This window comes from Grus americana, chromosome 3, assembly GCF_028858705.1.
Source record: "Grus americana isolate bGruAme1 chromosome 3, bGruAme1.mat, whole genome shotgun sequence".
In the NCBI taxonomy this organism is placed as follows: Eukaryota; Metazoa; Chordata; class Aves; order Gruiformes; family Gruidae; genus Grus; species Grus americana.
Genome location: NC_072854.1, coordinates 98,912,782 through 98,932,055, shown reverse-complemented (window position 1 = coordinate 98,932,055; position 19,274 = coordinate 98,912,782). Strand labels below are relative to the sequence as shown.

Below are 19,274 nucleotides of genomic sequence, written 5' to 3'. Positions count from 1 at the left end.
TCTTTCTCACTGCCAACATAAAAACTGGAAGTTGGAAATTTTTATATTAATTTCCTGTGCTTGATTCAGCTACTTGTTCTCTGACTTTGAGAAAGTCATTTAACTGTCAAATCTCTGCTTCTCCAACTATAGCATAGAGATAATAATCCCGCGCAGTTTCTTTTACTTACTTTGACATTTAGATATCGAAATAAGGTATTCTCTTTGTCGAGAGAAGATTACATAGAAGAAGTATTGTAAATGTCTTTTCACCTCACAACTCAGGGAGGAAATACAATAGAGGTTCTCGAGTACACACTTCACAAAGAAGCCAAAAAAACACGTGAATTCATAGTGCATGCAGCACTGCACAGCAGGCAAATGCAGAGTGATGACTTGCATCTACTTTTCAGAACAGATGAATGCTGTAGGGCTGTGCTGTCACGTGTTACTAAGACCTTTGCCAGACAAATTCTAGAACAAGCTTTATGTATTTTAATGACACTTTAACAATCTTAACTATTTTAAAAAGAAACGAAAAGGAAAATACTCTGCAAAATATTTGTTGTTTAGCTTTTTAACTTATTAATGTTCAGATTCTGTGATTCTCAGTAGTTTTCATAACTTTTACTGCTTATCCTGTAGAAGAGGATAAAAATGTTATGAAGGTGGTACTCCTCCAACTTTCTCCCATCAGTACTCCAGAATATCCAAGGACAGAGATTTCACAGCCTCTCTGGGTGTCTGTTTCAGTGTTTGACCACTGTAGTGGTGAAATTTTTTTCCCCCGATCATCTAATTGGGATTTCTCTTGTCAAAACTTAGTGTCCACTGCCTCTTGTCCTATCACTGTGCTTCTCTGAAAGGAGCCTGGCTCCGTCTTATTCATGTATCTTTTTACTAAGTAATTGAAGACAGCAGTAGGATTTCTCCCTTTAGTTGTCATACCTTCAGAATGAACAAATACTGTTTAGTTACACTTTCAATGAGGCTGCAGATGATTTCAGTTAACTTGTTCAGATTGTTAAATTGTTGGCCCCAGTATCAGCACTTGGGGGATGCCTCAGAAACCAGCTGCCAGCTGGACTTTGTACCACTCACTACAACCTTTTCAGCCTGGTGATCCAGCTAGGTTTTTTCCCCACCTTACTGTCTACTTACCTTGTCCATATGTTACCAGTCTGGTTAAAGGACGCCATGGGACACACTGCAGACCTTGCTAAAGTTAGGGTAGGTGACATTCACTGCTATCACTGGTCTACCAAGCCAGTCATCTCCATATAGTAAACTAGTAGATACTCATGCCATAAAAGTGTGAGTAGCTCCATTCTGTGGGCCTTTGCTCTTATCACCTGCAGTTTTAGCTCCTAGATAGGAACACTTGGATTTACAGGAGAAAATAAATGGTACAATGGAATGGAGTAGGGAACGGAGATAAGTTCTCTCAAGAGTAAGAATACAGAAGCTCAGTCCCTTTGGAAGGAAGAGGAGAAAGCTAAAAGTGATTTGAACAGAATGGAAGAGACTGAACCATCTACAGTTGCTTTTGGCAGCTGCAGATCTTGAACTTCTACTGACATCCTCAGCCAAGAAAAGAAACTGAGTTTGGTTGCCTTTCTGCTTGTGATTTAATGGAATAAAATAATTTTACCTGGTGCGATATATTTTTATTTAATTTTTACTAATATACTTTTTCTGCTTTTGTTTTGCCTTTCTTCTTTTCTTAACTTTACTCTTTTTATGTTTTAAAAACCGAATAGCAGAGAAAATTACAGTTTTCCCCCCTAAAAAAACCCCCAAACTATGATGGTGATGACTTTTATTCTAATTCACAATTACAAATACAGTAATGTCTCATTTATACACCTGGTGCCACTACTTTATAGGCGAGATGCCTTGCAGTTATTTTAGCAGGTTAGATTTCTTTGATGTGCAAGTCTAATGCTAAAGCTCTTTGGTCTGTAATGTTGAGTTTTGAATACTTCTGATGTAATTTGTTTGCTTTTGAATTACTGAAATGCAGTTTCCTTATTCTCATACTTTATTTTTTTCTATATACATTTTATGTTACTCTCTTGAGAATATAATTTGTTGTGTTGTAAATATTGGGATTTTTTTAGATGACTTCTTGTTTCCCCTTTACATTAGGTGTCACTATGCCGTTTTAGTAGGTTTAGGAAGTGGTATAAGGATTGGCACAAAAGAAAAAAAAAAAGCCAGGTTTAGAAAAGAATTAGAAGCGGGTAGTGTAGTAGTAATTAAACATGGCGACGCTGCCTTGTGGACACTGTTCCTGCAGTGGAATGCATTTAAGAAGGTCTAATTGCCTAGCTCAGCGCAGCACCTTTCTGCAGTGATGGCATGTGGTGCAGTACAAGCTGATGTATTAGTCTGGGTCTCAAAGACAAGCCTTGTTACTTCAGTGCTTGCTTGCCAAGTTACAAGTGAAACTATTCCCTCCCGTCTGCTGCGTAAGGTTAGTAGCACCCCTCCAGTGAATTATCTCCTTCCTTCCTAATCCCTGCCTGTTACAGATGCAGTTTTACCAGGCACTGTAATCCCCAGATGTCCTTGTTAACAGAGTTACACTGCCAGACAGACTCACTGAACGCTCTCCTTTGTTAATGTCACACAGCGAATGCACCCGGAATTCGTGCAGATAGCTCCTGTAAGCAATGCCAGTTCCAGAGAGGGGCTGAGTCGAGCTGAAGCGCTGTGTACTTTTAACTTGGGTTTTCAGAGATTTGAGCATTACCAAATACAGCATTTTGGAAAGGCATGAGAAGGCACAGGGGGAATAAAGTGTTGAAAGTTGTCATAAAGGTGAAATTGTTGGCCAGTGTTGGGAAGTTCACCATAAAACTTAGCATGTGGTGAAATGGGACCCTTGTATAAAAACCTGCCAATAGCTATCTTCTTGGAAAGATGCACTGGGTTATCTGACTTGGGCTTTAAATTTATATTTCATTCTTAAAGTTCCGAGGGTTAATAGGTGATAAACACATTTAGATTGCTGTAAAAGATTGCATTAACTTCTAAGATAATTTGTAATTGCTTTTAAATTTATTACTTCGTATGAGTTGTGTAGATGAATTTATTTATCCATCAGGGTTCATCTTGCCATTTCATTTTCTTTGCTTAGTTCTTGTTTGCTAATAACGCTGTTTCAGTCTTGGGGTTGTGGGGTTTTGTGTATTATTATTATTTATTGTTGGAAAGCATAAGCCAAGCATTCTCAGATGTCATAATAAAATCAGGTGTGAATCTTTTGGACTGCTGTATACTGCAATAGTATCCCCTCCTTTAAAAAGAAAAGAAATACAAACTCATTTATGCAAAGTAAAAAGGCTTGTATACAGACTATTTGAGTAAAGTCAAAGTAGTTTAAGAATGGAGAAAAGCTTCAAAGAGTGGTGGCTGGTTTTGAAAGGGAAAGAAGATTTCAAATATATATTACATTATTTGTTTGCTATCATGTTGGTGATTTAGTTGGTTGATACAGTTGTGTGGGTTTTTGTTAGGGTTAAAGAATAAAGAACTACTTTGTCAAAATGCTTAGTTATAGCAGGGTGACAAATACTTGGGTAAATAAAAATGAACTTTGCCAAATTACTTCTCTTCAACAATCTTTCTGGTAAGTTAGTGTTTGAATACAAGTTTTTAAGAGTCCTTCCCTGGGACCACAGATGAGCGGTATGGGATTGTTATGAACTCTCTAGTTGCTCTTTTACCTGATTCAGGCCACACAATTTTGTGCAGTGACTTTGGGATGACATCATCCCAACAGTTTATGCTTGAATTAAATTGTATATTTCATCGAGATATCCATGCTTGGTGGAAAAATTTCCAAGTGATGGATAATTTACTGTATTCTTTGTAGTTTTGTCAGTTGCTAATTACGTGTATTTGTATCACTCAGCTTTCTTTATAAATGCAAGGATTTTGGTAACATAGTTTTGTTGGGGGTTTTTTTGTTTTATTTTTTTTCTGGAGATCGTGTTTTCCTTGAGTACTTTTTGCTTTTCTTGGACACAATTTCAAGATGCTGAAATTCTTGCTGAGCTTGATTTCGGAACTCAACATGACTGTGTATGATACCTGTGCATTATGTTTGTCATTATGGAGATTATTCAAATAATTGTAATAAATCTAAACCCTAATCTTTAATGGGGAGTATTTATTTCATTTGTCACTGGATGAACTAACAGTTTCTTATATTTCTTAGAGGATTATATTTCTTGCTTGGCATAAGCAGCAAATTCAAGCTTTCTGTGTATACCTGTGGCCTTAATTTGGAAAAACTTTCTGAACTCTTGATTCTGAAATCTTCAGTTCTTTCTGATTTATGAATCCTTCTCGTACATTCCCTTTATTTAAAAAAAAGTATCAAACCACAAAGCTATCTTAAGATGCTCTTTGCTTGGTGTATTGCTTCCAATCCCACACAGAAAGGACTTCACGAGTGTTGTAAAGATTGTGACTGCCTAAGATCATTTTATTAAAAGCTGATTAATGTGCTTGGGGAGAAGGTGAATATTTTTGCAGAATGCCTGTGCATGTGTGGTGATAAAGGGCTTCCAAATAGTCTAATCATGAGAAGAATTCTTTAATTTTTATCAAGAAATTTGGAGCCTTTGCATATTTCTACATGTAAGTATACAAAAAAGTGTGCTTAAACTTCTAAAGTGTCAAGTTATAAGACTCTTAGTTTCCCTCAGTTCTGAAATTGTTCCCTGTATTAGTTTAATACATTTTTACTCTTTTTTTTTTTTTTCTACCCTGTATCTTTTGACATCATTCTGACCAGTGATGCAGTCCAGAACAGTGTGGGGTTTTTCTGGTGTTTTTTGGTTTTGTTTGGTGGCTGTGGTGGTGGTGTTAAATTATCCTGTCTCCTGGGTGGACTAAAGTAACTTTGTAGACATCAGAAAAAGTAACATAAGTTTGTGCAGTTTATAAAAACATGTAGTGCTTACAAACTGCTTGTAAGACTGCGATGCTTTTTAGATGCATAATAAATGACTCCGTTTTACCATACACCTGTCTTTATGCTGTGCTTTCTTCTCCATGATCTCATCAGGACTCACTAACGTTGCTACTTCAGACAACTAAGGTGTAGAGAGATACTTTTTTTCTGAATGGTGCGGAGCTCAAGACAGATAGGGAAGCCCATTTTATAGAAGAAATGTTGTGACTTTTTAAGGCATGGCACCTTAAGATTTAGTGGTATTACCTCAGGATTTCTAGTTTTGGCATTCTTGGCAAATTAGAAGTTTCTGGCATATGGGGGGTGTGTGTGTATGTGTTTATATACCTTGTGTGTGTATATATATGAGATACAAATTCTAGCTAATTTTTAAAAACTTACTTTGAGCCTTATAAGCCTGATCTAGTTTCTGACATAAATCAGACTGGATAAGGAGTGAATCTACTTTTCATAGGCATGTACTTACCTGATGATTTGGATTGTTAAGAAAGGAATTCTTCCTTTCTGGATTGAGTTATTTAGAGCAAAGGGACTTTCAAAGCGTATCTGGTGGAGCTGTTTGTTTGTTAATTTGTTTTCAATAGAATTCAGAGAATTCTTACACGAATTAAGATGGAAATTCAATCTAGGCCAGAATCTTGTTTTCAGATGTGGTCGATAGCCAGTACTAGTAACAGTATAAGAAAAAGTGTATTTATTGGCAGAAGGTGGTCACTTAAATACCTGAAAATCAGTACATATTGCCCTGTAGTGACATAATTACAAAGTAGGAGTCTTTCATATGGTGCAAAAACTTTAAGTTTAGTTGCATGGAGTGATGTGCATTGCTTCTGAACTGGGTGGCCTTGTAATCTCACACTGAAGAATCATTCCTGACCAGCCTCCTGTGCTTTTGTTCAGTACATGTGCATTGCTGCTGCTGTGCTACAAGGTAACAATTTTTTTACTTTTTAGCAAGAATTGATCCTTAGAGGAAAAATATCAATGATTTGAGTTTCCTACAATAGTTTATAGAAAGTATATACATGATTATGCTTATTTTGAGACATCAAACCATGTACTTTTACTCAGCCCAGACCAAGAAAAATTTACCTCTCTGTGGCACTCAGTGCAGTGTTCTTTCTACTTGGTGTTTTCTTGCAGAACCTCCTCAGCCACATAACACAAGATTCAGTCAGTAATGTAGACTGGAACAATTTTAGTGTAAATCCAGTTTTAAGTGATAATGCACTAAAGCTTGTTTCAAATATATGTACGTTGATAGACCCATACATTTACCTCTTAACATTTCCTACAACTGTTAAGGTAAGATCTGCTGGTAGCGTTGTTGAATGCTTTGCCTCTTCAGCTAACAACATAGTAGTTTAAACATATAAACTGTGTAAATTGTTACTGAATGCAAAGTTTCCTTTAATTTTGTCTTTTGTAAATTTGTTTCACATTGGGAATGCTTTTTTCCTGTTATGTAGTTGTCTAATCACAATCTAAAAGTTGAAACCTTAAGAATATGCAATAATTTTGAACATTATCTACAAATTACTCTTAAATCCACATCAGTTGTGTGTGGTTGCTCCAAGAGACTGTCTTTAAATGTTACCAATTTGGAGTGTTCAAAATCAGCACTCCAGCTCTAATTAAGATTAAAACTCTGAATTTTTTGACTAAAAGCCACATGCAGCATAAAAAGCCTGGGCCATCCATATGATCTATGCATATGTTTAGATGCCAGGCATTTCCTGGTTCATTTAGAGGTACATAAATCAATTTGCTGTGCATTCTGTTTCTAATTTTATTTGATTAAGAGTGTGTGTTAATCAGTTAATACCAAGTTTATTGATCTTTTGGCCACAGATACACTATCTTGTACTGTTTGGGAAATCTGTATCATTTTGTTGAGAGACACAAATCCCAGTAGTATTCACCTATCAAATGTGGGTTGTTTTGTTGGGCTTTTTTCTCATGGTTTGAGATGGCTCTGTAAATGAGCAGAGCCAAACTCGAGCCAATTAAGTATGAATCAGTACAATACAGATCTTCTGTCAATTCCAGATATTGATTGATTATTTAAAAAGTCAAACTCTAGTTCGAGGTCTGTTGCAGATTTAAATCACTACGATGATGCTTCTGTTTTCTTGTTTTTAGTGTTGTGCAATAGCTTGCTCTCCAGTTCTAAAGACCTTTGCAATCTGGAGAACTTGAAATTTGCTATAAAGATTTTAGTGTGTGTCTGTCAGCATCATTCTGTGCCCCTTAAACTGCGCCTAAAAGTAAAATACGCAAATACTCTTGGTATTGGCTTCCCATAACTGGGGAATTGATTTCATATAATTAGCAGAAGCTCTTTGGACTCCGCAGTTCCTAGTCTGTGGTTTGATGATCATCACTGCAATTTAGACTGCTTGTAAGGGATCAAGACTTGGCTCAAAGTGGTTGTTTAATTGGAAATCTTAAAAACACTTTCCCATTTAAGACAGTTCAGGAAAAACCTTTTTTATTTAAGGGAGCTCTCTCCTCCTCTACTGTACCTTTTTTCTTCCCCTTCTTTCCCTTTATTCCAAATACGGGAAAGGTTACTCCTGAGTTCTGCTCCTGCAAAAACCCTTTCTGCCCCTCTTCATTATGTACCTTCTTTTTAGTATAATCTCTGATTGTTATTGGAGTAACAGCATATGTTAAAAACAAATCAGATTTTCCTCACAAGCATAATATTTTCTAATATTCTCTCCTGTTATTTTATTCTCAGACTGTCTAGCTAGTGACTCACGCTTCTGTGTTCCAAATCTCTACTGAGATACCAACGTTTCTTGATGAAGATCAGCAAGAGACATGTGGTATATCTGTACAGAATTACCCAATATCATTCTGTCGTATTCAGGAGGGCAATTAATAATTGTTAATAGCAGAATTTCTGCTATTTCTGTGGGGTCATGCCTGCATATGTTATCTGTATTTCTTCAACTGAATCACCAATGCATATCAAGTTTCAGTGAGTCGGTGGGAACCCAGAGCAGTGAGTCCTGAGAGTTCTTACACTGCGTTGATCCCACCCAGACTGCATCTGCGTTACAACAGGAAACTTACACCGCATGATACCATACCCATGAGGGTGCCTTTTCTACTCCTATGGTTTGTCCTGGTTAACAGGCACTAAATACTTTTTGTTTCTTTTGTAATTTCTTTCTGTAATTTTTGTTTGCATACCTCCTGTCCCAAGAAATCATTATTAAAATCAGATTTGTATCTTGTGGGTTGTCTTACCTGGTGAAAACATGAAGAAATAGCCTGCAAGAATAGCAGAACAGGATTTGTAGAGCTTTCTACTGGTTTAAAAGTAGGGGCTGTGCTGAAACAAACAAGGACTTTAAAAGATCGAAACAGTTGCTGTTGATTTTGATTCATTTTGGTAGTTTTAAAAGCTCAGTGTTTACATCAGTTTTTTTTTTAAATTTGGTAAAGGTTTGAAGCTATATTTTCATTTGCTTTAAGAAAAAACTTATTAAAGGACAATTACCCAGACAGTGCAAACAAGAAGCCTGATATTTTTTTTTCCCAGATATGCATTTAGTGTATGTTCTGAAGAATTTGGTATTTTACTCTAGGTTGTTTAACCAGGCTATACTGAAATCTTTTCATAACATTGTCTTGTATAATAGCCTCGGTATGACTTTTTTTGTACATCTTAAATTCTTGAGCTGTTTATCATTGTCTTGTGTCTTCAATGGAACAGGTTGGTAAGGTCAGTCTTGTTGTACTTCTCTGTTCTAAATATTGATTGTTGTCATGGCTTTGGGTGAGCGATGTTCCCATGTGTTTTTCACTCCTCCATTGGGTCTCACTCAAACGTGGCGCGCTTTTGTCTTTAGTTTTCAAGGCCTGTTAGGTCCTATCTCTGTTTACTGTCTGTGATGTCTCTCCTTCAGGACTGACATGCTAACTGACATTTCATATAGAGTGTTAATTTTTGTTAGCTCCTTATTGACTTGTCCAAGACTGTCTTATCTATGAGTGTCTCACAAAGCTGCCATTTATTTTCTAGTTCTTTCTTTTTAGTCTCCTTTTCTTTGTTCCACAGTAAAAAAAACCAAACCAAACAACAAAAAACCCAAAGAAACCCCCCAAAACAAAATCAAAAATAGCTCCCCAAAACAAGAGGGGAAAAAAAAAATCCTTATGTTCACTGCACTGAGACTTCTACCTAGACTTCATGATGACTAGTATGTCTTGCCATTTCCTTATAACCCTTATTAGCGTCTCTGTGCTTTGCTGTTTCAATTGTAGATGGTTAGCATTTTGGGACTATATGGTCCTGGCTTTCTGCTAGGTCCTTTTCTACAAAATCATTAAGGCATTTTTTCCAATGTAGTATTTTAGAGTATTTTTGTGGAACGTGTTTGAGTCTCATTTCTATAATGTAACAGAAGGGCATCACTGAAGCATGGAAGTAGGTTGTAGGTGTGGAGAAATAGGTTGTCAGGCATCCCTTACCTGATGGGTGTAAACAATCAAGAATTGTCAACTTACTGGTGGAGTCACCTGAAACGTAAAAAAATTGCAAGCAGACAAAAGCTTCTAACTAATGAGAGCGAAGGAAGGTCTAACATGAAAACAGCTTTCACGTGGTTAATGCTTGAAAGAAAGAAGTTACGAGTTCTAACTCTGGTTCTTAGGACAGGGGAAACAATTGAATCCTGAGTGGTTTATATGATAGAGGCTGATAATACCATGAGCATATGTATAGGCAAGCTTTGTTGTCTCCTTTACTTCAAGACCTCTAAATTACTTTTTTATTGCTGACTGATTTAATCCTATAACAAGTTTTGTTGGTATTGTTGTCAGCTCAATGGAAGAACTTTTTATTTGTGACCAGTTTAAATATGAAGTACGTCTAAGAGCAGAAAGGATTCTGAAAGGACAATTTAGTCTCATCAGAATTAAATTGTAAGTGAAGACATAAAAGCTAACTTATTTTTTGTTTGTGGTTATTTGTACATTGCTGAGGTATCTGAAACTTTCCCTCAACATTCATACAAGATAATTTTGCCTAGTTCAGTAGGAAGTAAAAATATTTTTTCTGAATATTTTTAATTTGAGAAAAAGATCAAAACCAGATATATAATCTTAACATCATTGAGACCTCCTGATGCTATTTACTAGTAACTCATCCTGTTGATACCAGTTACTAGAATGCTGCTTGGTGGAGGAATATAGCCTAAATCAGAGAAGCAGAGTCAGATAACAGGAAGAAAGTTTCATGTCTGAATAAATATTAGACAACTCTCCAATTTTTTAAATATTTTTTCATTTCATGAAAGCTGGGTAATTCTTTGTAATTTTTACTTTGGTTAGGTTTTTTGACACATTTCAGGCAGGAGACTCCACCAATAGAACAATGAAACTATGGCATTATACTCTATCAGTCTAAATAATATTCAAAACTTTCAGAAATCCTAGTGTCTTTGGGAAAAGAGTATCATTTTATTTTGATGTGTAGCTGATTTTACAATCTGGTAAATGCAGTATGTATTTTCTTTCACTTGTCTCTGTAGGTAGCTAGCTCCCACTTTTTTTCCCCTCTCTTTAGGTTAGAATAGTCAGATTTTACCCTGTTATATTGATTCTTTGTTTGATATAGGTCCATCTGTCCCAGTTATCTGAAATGGTTTGAAAACGTTAATGAACAAAGTTGCAGAACACTCTGAGAAGGACAATATTATATTTAAATCTGGAGAAGCTCTGGGTTTTTTAGATACATGCTTAGAGAAAGAACTCCAGGTCTTCTTGTAATGTGGTTTAAACCACATTAACTTTCTCTCGAGGGCATTTTGATTATTAGTTTTGGAGGAAAAGGTGAAAAGTGCAGTGGTGGCTGGAGAATATTTAGGGACATATCGCTGCCAATCTGTATTGACTTAAGTTATTTCCTAGGCATCCATGGTTGAGAGATGCTGGAGGCAATATGAGCTAGATGCTTGGTTCAGCCCAGTAGACCATTTACAATAGGCTGAGAGGAATTTCCTCTGATGGAAAAAAAGAGAAGCTATATGAATGGTAGGCTTTTATGTGTTTGGTAAAGATTTTAAATAATTTGTATTAAGTATTGTAGGTTTCTAGATTATGGAAACTGGTAACTGTAATACAGACAGTTGTTTCTAATTTTGGCTCTGTGTAATTTACCTATTTTCAAATAGTTTGGGGTTTGGTTTTTTGGGGTTTTTTTTTTTTTGTTTTGTTTTTTTTTTTTTTCATTTTAGTGTGGTATCTACTACTGTATGTCTAGTATTGTCTTTTTTGAGACTCTAGTCCATGCATGTGAGATATCGTGTGCATCGAAAAGGTTACCTGTGTGTGACTCCAGCCATTAGATGGTTAAAATGTTGTACAAAGAAATGTAATATCAAACAGAAATTCACTGTCTTAGAAGATGTGCTGGGGGGATTAATCTTGTCTCTTAATGAAATAAAATGAATTTTTTTAAATTACCAGCAGTAAGGTAGAGGGTCAGTCAATCCAATACTCTTGCAGTTGCAATGGCAAGTGAAGGCACGTCTCTGCAATAATTGGAGTTAAGTAAGGGGTAGGCTGTAGTGGAGAAGAGAAGGCATACTAGCGGTATATAGAACAGAAGCAAACTGGAAAGGTAAACTCCTGTTTAGCCTTTAACACTGAAAAAAAAAATCCATTGAAATTTGACAAACTGACTTCATGGTACAATGTATAATTAATTTTTAGAAGTGAGTGTTAGGGAATTACCAGGGCCAGAAGCTTCAAAAACCATTCGAAGACATGGTCGGGTGTAGAGAATGTTTCCTACTTCTCTACTGCAGGAGTCTTTTCCTCTGGTGGTGTGTATTGTGCACAGATTTTTCTGGCTCATCTTCCCACTATTTCTCTTTGGTGATGTGGTTCTCCTGACAAATATGGAGACGAAGAGGAATTGAGGAGGTTACATACTGCAGACAGAATGCGTGGTTTATCCCCATTTCCTGTGATGTGCAATGATAATGAAACATCAGCTGGGTATGTTTGCTTAATGATCAGCTGTTAACAATTGGCATCTGATGCTTGTGGTTGAGCTTAACAGTCAGCATTCACTGAAATGAACTACACTTTTTACAATAACATCTTTGGTGTTATCTTAAAATAGAGGAGGTCTCTGGAAACAGTTACCTTTTCTACATTTGTGTGCTGGTCTGTTCCATGGGAGAAGGGCGTTTAGGGCAGGGGTCCTATAGCCTTATGTATAAGGCCACTGGAGCCTCCTGATAAATAAAAACTAAGCTGATAGACATTGAATAAAACTCAGGTGCATGAAGTACAAGATGATGTATGTAAGGGGTAATAAATACGTATAATTATAAAAGGGTAGTTCAGTTGAAAATGATAACATAAAACTGCCAGTTGCTAGCAAGATGATTCAGCATGCTTAACATTTTTCATCCACATCTATGTGTGTTTCTTTAAAATACCATTTGTTAAAAATAATTCTGCAGATTATTTGCAAAGATGTTGGAGGCAGAAGAATTTGAGGCCAAAGGAGTGTTGGGGGAGAAGGGGATGAGAAAGAGGGGAGAGAAAGGGGTGGGGGTAGTGGGGTCGAACTCCCATTGTGTTATCTGCGTGCGGTACACGTGGGCAGTTCTGTACCACTGCTGAACAACGGGAAGCTCTGTACTGGCAGTCTGCACAAAAATGTGGTAGGTAGCATTTTAATGTGGCTGTACAACTGAATAGAACTTCATGATTAGTTATTAGAAATAATTCCATTCAAAAAAGAAAAGCGCTTTATTTTTACATTTGATATTGTTTCAAGTTTGAGTTATTTGTTTTCAAATTAGGCACTGAACTTACTGGAGGTAAGTCACTCGGAGGTGATGTTTCGCCTTTTTATTGTACGCGTTATTTATTGTTTGCCATAATATTTCTTGTTCCTTCATTGCTTCTCTATTTCTGAAACTATTTCCCAGTTTGGCAGAACTCTTATGTATTTGAGTGCTTGGGTCAGTACAGCGATTCATTTTGTTGCTTTGATGTTAATTTTGGTATCTTAAAAGTAAGGCAAAGTGCATTTTGCTCTATTTTTAATGTAAAAGTTTAAAGTATGTCTCGATTGTTTTATGCAAATAACTTTTTGACTTAATAAAAATTTGAACTTTTTACAAAGTAACAGTTCTTCCTTCTGTTTGTGTAGGGGAAAATGCAGTGTTGCACTTCTGAATGAGACAGAGTCTGTGCTGTCGTATCTGGAGAAAGAGGTAATATGTGACTTCTATTTGGGTAAATACTGGGACGGGTTTATGGTCTTTTACAACTGTATTTTTAATAAATGGGCAAACAATTTGACAATTTTTTCCTTAAAAAGTTAGAAAAAGTATGTTGTTGAAAACACTGATTTTTAAAATGTTGTTGGATAAAAACATAATTGATGCTTTTAAATTATGTTTTTATGATGAATATGGTTGTATTCAGAAATAAATAATTCAAAGTAATTCGTATAGTATGTTACAAAAGAAAAATACACAGACTGTTTCCTGTAGCAGATACTTAAGGAGGAATTCACATGGCTTTTTGTTTTCCTTTCTTATTTTTTTCCTTCACACCCTCCCCCCTCCTTCCCCGAGATGTTCTAGCAAGAAGAATCTTCCATAGTCAATGGACAGAGAGAGCAAGAGAGACTCCTGTAGAGGGCAACTTAGCATAGGAGTGTAATTTTAAGGGCTCTGAATTATTGTATGGAAAGTATCTCCTCACCTTTCATTTCCTGTGGAAGGAATTTAGGGTGCTTAACTTTACCAGAGGGGAAGAAAATTCCCCAAGAATTTGACAGATAATTGTATTGCGAAATACTTTCAAAATAAATGCATTTTTCTTTGGAGTGTCTTAATATAACATCAGGCAGACAGTGGTTTTTAGCTGAAATTAGCATGTCTCTATTTTTAAAAAACACTGATAATGGGTAAAAATGTTTCTGAAAGCAGGACTTGCCCTGTACTTCAGGTGACTGTATGAATATGCCAGTACTATTTTTGTGTAAGCTCTTTTCAGACACTGACAGTGTTTTATGCTTTTTGAGACTAACTTATAATGCAAAGTCAGTATGGTAGAGATACTTAGGAGAGGAAATGTGTTAAATTCAGAAAGCAGTTAACAGCAATTCTTTTCAAATCTATTGATACATATTTGTGTATGAATCTTTTCATTATTGCTCTGTTCTGAAATAACTCCTAGCAATGAGAGAAGCTTCAGTTAGCCATTTAAGAGTACTCATGAAACATCTGCATTATTTAAAGTAAGGATTAATGTACCAAACCTGTGCTCTGTCAAAGTGTGTAAGGGAGGCTACTTTAATAATTTCCAAATGAAAGATGATACAGATTTACAAATGTAATTTTAAAAATCATTACGCTGTTGCAAATGTGTTTTCTTTTTCAGGATACTTTTTTTTATTCATTGGTGTATGATCCATCACTGAAAACGCTTTTAGCAGACAAGGGAGAAATCAGAGTGGGGCCTAGATATCAAGCAGATGTGCCAGACATGCTTGCAGAAGGTAAATATATGATCTTTCATTAGGGGGAAAACAAAAAATCCTCATCTTGCATTTTGACTTGTGCTGACTTTCTGAACTAAACTAATCAGCATAGAGGCAGAGAAAGTAAAATAGTAGGTCTTAGAAAATTGACAAATACCAGCAGATATTACGAGGCAAGAAAGAAAGGACACTTGAATAGTTATTGAAAAGACATTGTCTGTTTCCAGTTTGTGCACAACAGGGTTTAGACATTCAGTGTTTGTTTATTTAATTGTACAGTCTGGTTAGTTCTTTGATATAGGCCTCATGGAAAGAAGACGTTGAGGGCCCACCCATTTTGTAGAACAATAACACGGTAGCAAAACAAGTGAAAAATGTGTTCTTTCTCTCCCTTTTAAAGCAGGCTCTGCATAGAGGATGTGTGTCCTTGTGTCGTCTTATTTTAAAACATTGGCTTCCATCAAAGCATCTGGTCTGTTTTGTAGCAGGACTGAAACAAATGTTTCAAACCTTGGCATATCTTTAAAATCACTGGTATTTTTAAAATTTTATTTATTTATAATGTAGCACAACTACCTGTGCCTTAGGTCTTTAGCTACATAGGAACTTTTTTCTTTTAAACAAAATTTCAAGTACAATATTTATTTAGTGTTTGGATGTTATTTAAGAAGCATGAGCAGCTGTGCCTTGTTATGTTTGTAATTATATTTGCTTAGTAAATTTTAAAATGAGCTGGTTTTGTCAGTGAAATGTGCACTCTACATTGAGTGCTAACGAAAGAAAAAGTTGCCTGAGAAGTATCTATACATAGATACTATTTTCAAGAATATTGCTATTTATTCCTTAATAAGAAAAGATACGTGACAGGAATATCACTTGCAGTAAGTCAAAGGAGTTCTGAATGCCCCAAATATGTATATTTGTAACCTTAAATGATGTGTTTTCCATTTGTCAAGGGCTGCTTTTTTTTCTGCTATACTTTTTCTTTCATACAAAACAAGTATTATTTCTACAAAGTTTATCTAATAAACTGTATAAAACAAGAATGACTTAATTTCTGGTAAGTGGCAGATTATTTTACAATGGATGCTGTTTAGTAGCTCACCTGCATTATTATTCTGACTTTTCTTTTAATAACCAGAAATAAACTTCAGGAAATCTTTTCCATATTGGTTTATAAGGTGTATAGACCTGTTTCAGAGCAAGTTTATGACTAGAATATGATACACTGCTATTCTTGCTGTAAAATGTGCCTGTCATGGGGAAACAATTATGTAGGCATTCATATGCTCAAGAGGAAAGTTTCCCAGAGGACCAAGAGAAAATGACTGTCTCAATGTGTGTATCAAGTAGCCAGGAAGCATTGATGTGCTTCCGAAGTAGTGGGTTGAATTGTTGGATTTTCAGGATGAGCTGGGGTTGTCTGCCAGACAGGAAGTCTTTTCCCACTGAGTTCTGCTACTTAAATTACTGAAGACAGAGCCTAATGAATACTACATATAAAGGAAATGTTTTTCCCATGGAAATTTTACTTACTTAATTTTTTTCTAAAATTAAATTCTGTATTGATTAAGAATTAAGTTACTGAATTAATCTGGAGCTTAACTTTGAGTTAAATCCGTGATTCAGTAAAATGAGTAGAAGATCTTTTTCTTACCTTATGAAGACAGGATTTCACGGTGTGTTACTGTCTTGTTTTTCTCACACCCCATTAATCCCCAAAGTGCAGTAAGTGATGCAGTCTTCTTGCTGTCTTCAGTAGGCAATAATAGTCCATCAGTTATTCAGGTTCAGAAACACCAAGTTTCCCACAAACCAAAGGTCTGGTGATATACAGAGCACTTCTTTGGCAGTTTAGTTGGATTAATCTGCATTTATTTCCAGTGGCTGGTGGAAAAAAAAAGTTTGATTTTAGGATAAAAACATCTGAATTATTGTAGTTTTGACTGATAGTTATCTAAATGTTTCTGTAGCCTTCTGACCTTCAAGGAGAAGATGATGATGATTCAGCTGTTACTGTGTCTTTATGTAAGCTGATAGGTGTCTTCAAGGGAGGGGACCAACAGCAGCCCCCCAGCGACTGGGGAGGTTCTTGACAGTGGTGCGTAGTTGGAGGATGAGATAAAACAAACATAACTTGAAATAAGAGGTTCAGAATGGCCATGAGCAGAATTTTTTCCCATGAGGATAGTCAGGTGATGGAGCAAGTACCTGGGGAGGTTGTGTCATCTCTGTCCGTAGAAGTTTTCAAGACCCAAGTGGATAAAGCTCTGGTCTGACCTCACAGCTGAGCCTGTTTTGAGGAGAGGGTTGGCCTAGAGACCTCCTGAGATCCCTTCCAACTTGAACTGATCCTACTATGGTGCTCCAGATTAACAACCTAGTGACAAGATTCAGCCCAGTCTTCTGCCTTTTACCTTGGGGAACCCTTTATCTGTAGAGAAAGAGCTGGGACTGGAAGTTTACGTCTTATTAAACAAGCATGTGAGTGCACAGTTGTTTAATCTAAACACCTGTGCTTCAAAGATGATTTTAGGCCACATCTTCTTTGCTTACCTGCAGTTATATTTCGTTAAGGGAAGCTGCAAGAGAAGCCTCAAATTGCTACTTAGTGAACCACAAACTGCTACTTAGTCACCTTCCCCCCAGTGATGATGCTGGGTTGTAGCATCTTCTTTGTATGTGTTCAGTCATTGCCATTAGCGTGCTCAGTTTCAGCTGACTTTTCCATAAAGGCTTGAGACAATATGTTGAGCTCTTAGCAAATCTCAGTCTAAAAATAAAAGGAACACCTGAAGATTAGGAATTGCAAGCACTAATGTTAAGCTAACAGCATTAATACCTACCAAAAAGTCTTCAGTATGGTTAGATTATAATACTGCAATATAAGAAAAAGTATAACATATGCATAGTATGATTCAGTTAACAGAGCAGCTACTAACCTTTAAAAACTTTGTTTCTCTCTTTTAAAAACATGGGGTAATTCCTGAGATTTAGCACAAACGCACCAGCTAGAAAGTAGATTGTAGAGGGAGTTGACCTCTGAACTTTCTCTACCTCTCCTAAGTTGTTCAGGTGGCTGAAGGGTGTCTCTGGGCAGACAAAGATTCCCAGCCTATGATGGGCAGCATCTCAGTGTCAGCAGTTAGCAGCCATCAGCGTGCACACACTTGTCTGAACAGTGGAAAGTGCCTGGTAAGAATGTTTTTTACTGCTAATTAATTGCCCATGTATAGCAGCAGCTTCTGTCAGCTCATCCGGCTCTGCTCATAGTGCTGCTGTAAGGATGCCGAGTGCTGAGCAAGTCGTGTGGAGCTAGAGATCACTAGGCAAAACAGACATGTCAGGATGGGAAGTGTGATGATGGATTCACGAAGGGTTAGGGTTGTTTGGCAGTTGGTGGGAAATGAGATTTTAGTCTCCATGCAGAGGTATATGGAAGGAGATGAGCATCAAGAGGTTGACAGGTGTGGTGGGGAATGATTAGGTTTAGAGGTTTATGTAAAGAACTGGCTGCTAGTACTAAGTACTCCTAGTCCTAATTGAGTACTACTACCAGCAGTGGCAAACTGTTTGCAAATCCCTGTTTTAATTAGTCTGGAGGGCTGAGCTTAATTAGAAACACTGTTACGGGGATCTCTCTGTACTGCTGCATGGGATTTTTTTTCTCATGCTAATGGTCCACTCCCAGCTGCAGTCCTTTTTCCTAGCCCGGTGCTGCTTATCTGCTATATTTAGGTTTAAAAGGAGACCACTGTTCTGGGGAATTCTTTATGGAGCAGGAATTTGATGCAGTTAGTTACTCTCTGGCTGTTTAAAGCAGTACAAAGAGTTTGGAGTTGGTAGGGAAGAGGACTACCCTCTTTAGTAAGACATAGAGAGGAAGAGGAATTAGAGTCTCTGGATTGTAGGAAAGACATTCTGTACAAAGCTTTTTTTTTTTCTTTTTGATAAATATAATTATAAACTATAGTCAAAGTATCTGTATAAAAACCTAGAATCCCTCTTGTCCATCTGAAGATACCAGAGGGCTCCTAGAAATAGCACTTGCTGTGCAGTCACTTCCATTTCGTGAAGGCAAGGCATTTTAGAATTAATGAAGTTCAAGTAGCTGAGTGCTTAATAGGAAGAAGGGGAGCAGTTGGGGAAATTTAAGCTGTAAATTTTGAGTGATGTTCAGAGAACTTGTATCCAACACTTCAAAAACTTTTCTCTGTTTTGAAAAAGAACAAAATAATTCCTTTAGAGGTATTTCCTAATGTCATCTTTGGTTTTTTGTTGTTTGGTTGTTTTGGGTTTTTTTGCTTCTTACTGCAACTCAGTTGTAAGAGCATGTTGTTTTTAATAGACTGGATATATCAGATAGAAACTTTTAAACTCAGAGTTCAAGCCTATTACTGTTTGGGAATATTGGAATTCCAGGATTTTAAGTTTTAAAATTGTTACAACTAAAGAGACAAATAAGAAACTCATCTAGATACTGTTTGGATTTTTAACGTTATGAAAGTGCAGGATGCCTAGACTCAGTGTATTGCATTTTCTGGTTCTTGAAATGCTTCCCAGATACACTGAAATTTTGTTTTAATTTAATAAATGAAAAACATGTTTTAGAATAGTGGAACCCAGCTGTAATCTCATGTTCTGTTACTTCACGGTACCTAATACTTTTTGGAAGAATCACTGCTGAATTTGAAAATCACTCATACTAGCCAGAGACCTGCAGGAGTTGTTTGAATGGCGCAACTGATGCTCTTGTCAAAAATCTGTGTGCTGGATTAT

At 36.5% G+C, this 19,274-nt stretch overlaps 1 protein-coding gene across 3 annotated transcripts in view; it reads left to right on the top strand.

Moving 5' to 3' along the window:
• The window catches only part of MTA3 (metastasis associated 1 family member 3), a 138,699-nt gene that overhangs the window by 22,727 nt on the left and 96,698 nt on the right, over positions 1-19,274 (top strand). For all 3 annotated transcript variants that reach the window (XM_054821860.1, XM_054821862.1, XM_054821861.1), the window contains exons 5-6: positions 13,155-13,218; positions 14,396-14,513. In XM_054821860.1, coding sequence (XP_054677835.1) covers positions 13,155-13,218; positions 14,396-14,513 — 182 coding nt within the window. The remainder of the gene's footprint in view (positions 1-13,154; positions 13,219-14,395; positions 14,514-19,274) is intronic.